Here is a 6,734-nt window from a genome sequence, read left to right as displayed (position 1 = left end):
ACCTTGCTGCAGTTGTGGTCAGCTGGGTTCACCCAGCAAGTAGAGCATGCTGCTCAGTTACCTTCTGCTCTGGCTGCAGAACTAGCCGCTGTAGCTTATTTTGATCCCTACTTTAAAAACCCAATCATTAGGAAGTGCATACCTTTGCACTAACCTGAGCACATGGCTTTTCACGCCAATACCTGAATGGACATAACCATGTTAAATGCTTCCAGAGACAAGTGGAGGGGGGAATGATGGGGTGACCGGTGTATTTATAAACACCCCACTTGAGTCCCATGACTCAGTGAAAATACCTGCCCACTTGCCACCAGCCTAATAGCCAAATACCAATACAGATATGCTCCAACTCCAGAGCATGCCAGTAGCCACAGGACAATCACATGAAATACAAAGATCAGAAAGCTACAGCAACACTGTCCCTCTCCCTTCCTTCCTGATAAAATATTCAGTGAAGGCTCCAGGAGGCAAAGGTAGCAGCTACAGCATTGACAGTAAATACAACACAGAGTCATGCACACCATACGTGATTTCCTCACCACCCACAGGGTATGACACTCATATACAGGAATAAAAAAAGGAAAGGACAGCATATATGGATGTGTGCCCAGCCGCGAGGTTTTACAAGCGATAACTCTTGTGTAGATGTGAGATATATGCTGCCAGTGCTGCAGTAGGGGAGATATGAATGGGTGGACAGAGGAAGTGAGGTGGCCATAAAACTCTTTTTTGGCTCACCTTCAGGCCATGCTTTTCCATGACATGTAGTTGAACTTTTTCCTTCAGGAGATCCACACAGTGGAAGGAAGGTTTGACAATCAGTGACCGGACTGACACGCAGGCTCCACTGCTTTGCAGTTTGCCCTTTGCTCAGTCCCAGACACTGTGCTGCCTGGGCAAAGTGAAAAGTCAGTGAGAGCTCTGATTGGTCCCTTTCTGCAGGTTGTTCAGGGGGAGCATCCTCCTCTCCTCACTGTTCTCTCCTGATACAGGAAGAATTAGCAGTCATGTGCCATGAACAAAGTCCTGAAGAAAGATGAGGCAAAACCCAAGAGGGGTTTGGGCAGCTACACAGTGGCTACAGCCTTAAGTAGATATTTGCTGCCCTTCTGTTCATCACAAACGTATTTTCGTGGCTGCCACAATGACCATAAATCACAGCTAAAGGACTAATCCCACTCCCTTGCTTCTGAGGCAGTTGGATTACTCACTGCCAACATCAGTGGTGTTTCCATTCTCTAGGGACTCCTGACCATGGTTGCTCTGAACTACAAATGGTACCAGTAGTACCATATGGAATAATGTGAATATGGTACACTTGTAGAGCCTGCAGCAACCATCATACCTTTCTATCATCTTGGACCAAGGGGGGTTCCCTCAGGGTACCTCAGTTCCCAAATCTCCCAGTCTCCCGTTGCCCTGCTCCTTTCCTATACAAGCAACTGTTTGTAGAAGGCTGATTGTGATTCAGCAGTAGACCACTTTTCTGGTCTTGCAAGCTCTGGAGTCGGGGCCCCAGCATCCAAGGGGGAAGGGTTTTTATAAAGAAAAACTTGTTAGCATCAGAGAGGAAAGAAGGACAATAACCTATTTGAGTCTGAAAAACTGGGGCAATCGAGGACTTGTCTGCCAAAGCCTTTTCACTTCACAGTCATTGCCAGGACATGTTAAGAGTAACTATTCAGTTCTACTGCAGTCCCAGCAAGGATCTGGGACGCAGAGCAGCTGCAACATCATGGCACCTGAGTCACTGAGCACCTGCATTTTACCCAGGTTTTGCTGGATTTACAAGAACTTACAAGAATCTGCAAGAAAATTTGCAAATTTTCTGCAGTCTCTGAAGTTTCTTGCTTGATACAGGAGAGTGACGGCTCTTTCCCTCTTGCCAGCCCCAGCTCCTGCTGAACCCAAAGAGGTCACTTGTCATTGGGATTCTCAGAGCCTGTCCACCCCTGCAGGGCTCAGTCTTTGTGCAAGTGGACTGGAATTTTTGAGTAGTTGCAAACACATTTCTGGCATTCTTCTTGCAGTATGGGGCCATCCCATTCAAGGGATGCCAGATCAAACTGCTGCTACATTTCATATCAAAACCAAAGCGTTATTGCCTTTGCACTTACCTTTCACTCAGGAAAGGACTGACTCAGACTCATGTAACCTGCGTGTTCCAGCGGAGCTGCTCCTGCCGGCAGCAGGGAGCTCGAGCACACTGACTCAGCTCTTTCTGGATGGCCACGTGTGACAGGCAAGTACAGAACGGCATCCTCTGGGACACCTTGCATGCAGCATGAACATGTGCTTACTTCCTGTCCTTCCTTTCTTTTCCATCCCTCTGAAACTTTCATCCCACACAGCTGCTTGCAGTACCGCATCCAGCACAAGGAGGGGCTGGCTGTGCGCACACATCCCGTACCCCGTTTGTGCCCAGGTATCCCCATCGAATGCCCACGTGGGGTGTGTGTCCCAGCAGCCCCCTGTGCTTTGTAGATTCAAAGGTTGGCATGAAAGTAATCCTGTTTCCCACAAAATGTCTCGGTGGGGCCTCGAGAGCCCCTCCGTGTGCTGTGCTGGCCCAAGGTGACAAGAATGCCAGACAGGATCACTAGAGCATCACATTGCTCTGGACACAGCACCAGTGGTGGGCTGCAGCCATCAGTTGGTGCTAACAAAATTGGATGTCCATAGCTGTGCAAAGCACTGCTGACAGCATCAGTGCTCCAGACTGAAGGCCCGTACTCACTTCTTATGGACTGGATGCAAAAGGTTTGTAAAACTTTCTGTCTCCTTGGGCAGAGAAGAAGTGGACTCACAAACCTGCATCTGCAAGTGCAAAATGCCTGGAAGGAAGAAAGGGAGGGAAGGAGGGAAAGAGAGACACAGAAAATATCTGAACTGTGACTTTTGTTATCTCTGAAGAAGACTTTTTTCTAATTTTCTTTTTTCTTTGAAAAAAGTAAACAAAAGCTGACAGCAGAACACATCCTGTCAAGTTCTGACCCGACCTTTTTGTCCAACAGTACTGAACAAAGGGGAGTTTGGGGTGTTGTTAAACTCTCCCAGCACACCCACTGCTAATCCTGTACTGGGGTACAGTCCCCCCATTCCTCTCCCCTGACAAACTTTGCTGATTAGTTTCTGTCATCACACCCAGGCTGACTTCTGCACCCTGATCTCCAAACAGTGACCTCATTGCCTTGTTCAACTGGTGAGAAACTACAGTAAAATGGAAGAGGTAAACAAAGTGGGGGGAACTAATGGCCAGAAGATTTAGGAGGTAGGAATGTGCTCCTTGCTATCCTGCTCCCATTGTGTGCCTGAGCTTGAGAAAGTGCAAGCTGAGTCTCGACAAGCTCCTTTCTGTGACGGTTCCTCTGGAAACTCAGCCCAGTCCTCCAGATGGTGACTTGGGACAGACAGCCCGCAAATTATATGCCCAATAGTACTAGACCCACGCTCCTGTCACTGCAACAAATTCTGTACACTACTGGAATTCACCCGCCTTCTGCAGCAGGAGTTCTTCATTCCCAGCCCAACTGTCTCACCAAGATATAAATATTAAAAACAAAAGCCTGTGTTGTCACGGAGCCGAATTTGTGTCTGCTCTGTGCAGCCAGCAGTGTGCCTACCTCTAACTGAGCTGCAGTTCATGCTCATACTGATTAGAGAAATAGCATTAACAGCACTCTGCCTATGAGGAGTATGTTCAATACTCCTACACAATGCAGCCTTCAATATCCTCCTTTTCGGAAATGTTTCAAAGTGTCACCCTGTCCCTGACCCTGACAGACACCTCCAGGTCCTGGCCAGCAGCAGCTCAACTCACATTTGTCTTCCCAGACACTCAGTAAACACCTTTGTGTCCTTTTTCTTTAGAGGAAGGGGTCTTGCTGAGCTCACCCTGAAATATATCATCCTGGACAAAAGGGCTGAAAGGTTCAGGAGCTCCAGGGGGTGGTTCAGCAGGGAGCTGGGGCCAGTCGCCTGCCAGAACCAAAGCTATAAATGCAGAGAGGGGCCAGGGACCACATCCAACACGGATGCTGCGAGTCCTGCCCTGCCTCCCACCAGCCCTGGGATAAGAAGATGCTGGGGCTTCAGCTGTGGTCTTGCTCGTTTTTCCTCTTGGTTCTGCTCTCAGCCAGCGTTCAGACAGTGTCCTTACCAGGACAGAGGCTACAGGTAGGAGGGAGTGGGAGAGAGTTGACATTGATTTCAGGAGCAAGGGAGGAGGGGTGGTTGTGTTTGAACCTCGAATGAGAGGTGCTCCCAAATTCCAGCTACAAGGAGGCTGCTGACTATTCTTGTTGCATCCTCCCCTTCAGCAGCCTCAGCTCTAGGGTGACTTTATCTTTATAACCCAGCTGCTAAGGAGAACCAGAATTTCAAGACAGGAAACAGACAAAAGCTTTTCAGAGCTCTGCAAAAGCTTTTAACAGTGAAGAGCCCGGTCCTTTCTAAGCCCATAGTGTCAGCAGCCACCAGGTATTAAGTCATGTCTGTTATCACGTTCAGTGCCTGGTTCTGATGTTTCAGAGGGAAGATGCGTCCTGTTAGGCCAGGAGTTTTGCTCCTAAGCTCAGTACTACCCCCCTTAAAGACCCTCTTTAAGGCCAAGAGCCCTGTCAGGATGCCAGCTAAGGGCTTCTTCACTTAAGTAAATCTTTTATCCTCAGCAATTACAGCAATATTATTTTTGGCTTTCAAATATAGCCAGCTCCCTGTTACCCAAACCCTAACCTGAGCCCCAGCACCTTGCCTTTACATCACCCTGGGAAAGCCACAGGGAAATAGTCAGGACATGAACTAAAATCACAAGACTGATCCTGCTATGACTCACCACTTTCACTCCTCCATGAGGATGCCTGTGTCCGCTTCAGTTAACTTGCTACCACAAAGAGCTGCACAAAGGCATCCTCAGCCTTAGCACAGCATCCATGTGAGAGACAGATGAGGAACGGCTCCTGCAGGCTGCTTCTCTGGGCAGCAATGCCATGCCTCCACTGCCAATATACGCCCCAATCCTTATCTCCCAGCAGTGCTGGGGGTTTACAGTCAGCACAGCTAACCTAGAGGATTTCCAGCAGATGGGGGAGTCCCCCTTCTTCATACCTGCTCTGCTCCTGCCTCTCCCTCATCTTTACCTGCAGGTATTTGAAGCAGAACCATCCTTCCCAACAGCCCTCTGGAAAAAATGAAATGGTACACAGCAGCCTGAGCACACAGAAGTGCTCAGCATCCACAAAAGGAGGAAAGACTGAAGACAGTTACCTTCCAAATCTGGGCCAGGGCAGGATGTGTGTATGGTTTTAAAAGAGCAGGGCAATCTGCCCTGCAGCTGTCTGCCTGCTGTTTTGAACGGCAAAGTCAAAGTGGGAGCCGCTGGTCAAGCCCTTGCCTGTGTCTAGACGCAATGTCACAGGCACAGTGCTGTGAGCACGCATGAGTTTAATGTCGTGCCTGAGCCCTTAGGAGGGTATGGGCAGTGGGGTACCAGAGGGTGTGAGGCTTACTGCCAGAAGTACAGGCTTCACCTCGCTCTCCTCCGTTTATCCCAGATGCTCCTTTCACGATTGCTGCCGCTGGAGCCCGAGTCCACGCTGACCGAAGAGGACACGAAGGAGGGGTCCAGCTTTGGTCCTCAGCTGCTCTCCTCCACTCTTCCCTTCCTCCCATCTGGGGCTAGAGCTGCCCGTCCATCCCTCTGGCGCAAGAACCTCGCCAGTCGCAAGTGGGCACTGCCTGGAGACTGGGCCTGGAAGGCCATGCCCAGGGGCTGCTTCGGGCTGAAACTGGACCGAATCGGGACCTTCAGTGGTTTGGGGTGTTAATTTTGGAGGGCCTCCAAGGTGAGAGGGCCAAAAGTGTGGACTCGAGCAAGCGGGCAGGGAAAAAGTTTAGGGCAGAGTTAAGCGCACACACAGCGAGGGGATGGGGCAGCGGGGCAGGCTGTGGTGCCCCCACCTGCCAGCCGCCCGGGCAAAGGCCGGGACCGGGGACTCCCCGTGCTGCCGGTGCGGCGCTGGGGCCCGGCCGGGCCGAGAGCAGGCGGGCGCGACACCGCTGGGCGGCTCACCAGGCCCGCTTCTCCGCAGCGGAGGGCACCCAGCCTCGGGAACCCGCACGGCTCGGGAACCAGCACGGCGCACCGCTGCGCGAAGCCCTGAAGCTCCAGCCCCGAAAAAGGGAGGCTGCGGCAGCGAGGAAGCGGCGCGCCGGTACGAGGAGGAGCTGCCCGGCTCCGCAGCTGCCCCCCGCGGCCGCTGAACCCCCGCTCCGCCGGCAGCCCCCCTCCCTGCTCCCCGTGCCTGAGGACTCCCTCATTAAACAAGCTGTGCTAATTTGCCGCGTCCGCGCTCGGCGGTGGCCGCCCCCGGCCGGGGGCGGGGGGAGGCGGTGGCAGAGCCCGCCCGGCGCCCCCGGCCCCACGCGCGGGGCCGTGCCGGCCCTGCCGCCGCCGCCGCCATTCCGCGTGGGGCGTGCGGCACGCGCGGCTGCGGCGCGGCGCGGTCGGGGGGGCGGACACGGGTGAGGAGATATCGACCGGGCGCGGGGCACAAGGGCCGCGCTGGCTCACCCCGGCCGCACTCTGCCCCCGCCTGAGCAAACACTGGGGCCTCCTGTTTGCGCCAAAGCTTCCCCCCCGAGAGCCTCCCTCGGTGGGCTGCGGCTGGGGCACCACCGACCCCGGCACGAGTTCGTAGCCCTGCTGCTGTGCCCCGCCAGCCATCACCGTGTCC

General features: G+C 53.1%; 1 protein-coding gene across 1 annotated transcript; it reads left to right on the top strand.

Moving 5' to 3' along the window:
- Positions 1–4,080: 4,080 nt before the first annotated feature.
- LOC136284949 (C-type natriuretic peptide 2-like) lies at positions 4,081–5,829 on the top strand. Its single transcript, XM_066175488.1, has 2 exons — positions 4,081–4,176; positions 5,553–5,829. Exons 1-2 carry the CDS (start codon positions 4,081–4,083, stop codon positions 5,823–5,825), a joined length of 369 nt encoding a protein of 122 aa, XP_066031585.1. The 3' UTR covers positions 5,826–5,829.
- Positions 5,830–6,734: the final 905 nt, after the last annotated feature.

The sequence above is a fragment of the Chamaea fasciata genome, unplaced genomic scaffold (assembly GCF_029207755.1).
Source record: "Chamaea fasciata isolate MVZ Bird 193981 ecotype frontalis unplaced genomic scaffold, bChaFas1.0.hap1 SCAF_2, whole genome shotgun sequence".
Taxonomy (NCBI): Eukaryota; Metazoa; Chordata; class Aves; order Passeriformes; family Sylviidae; genus Chamaea; species Chamaea fasciata.
The sequence above is the reverse complement of the archived record's forward strand: the minus strand, read 5'-3'. Positions and strand labels throughout refer to the sequence as shown.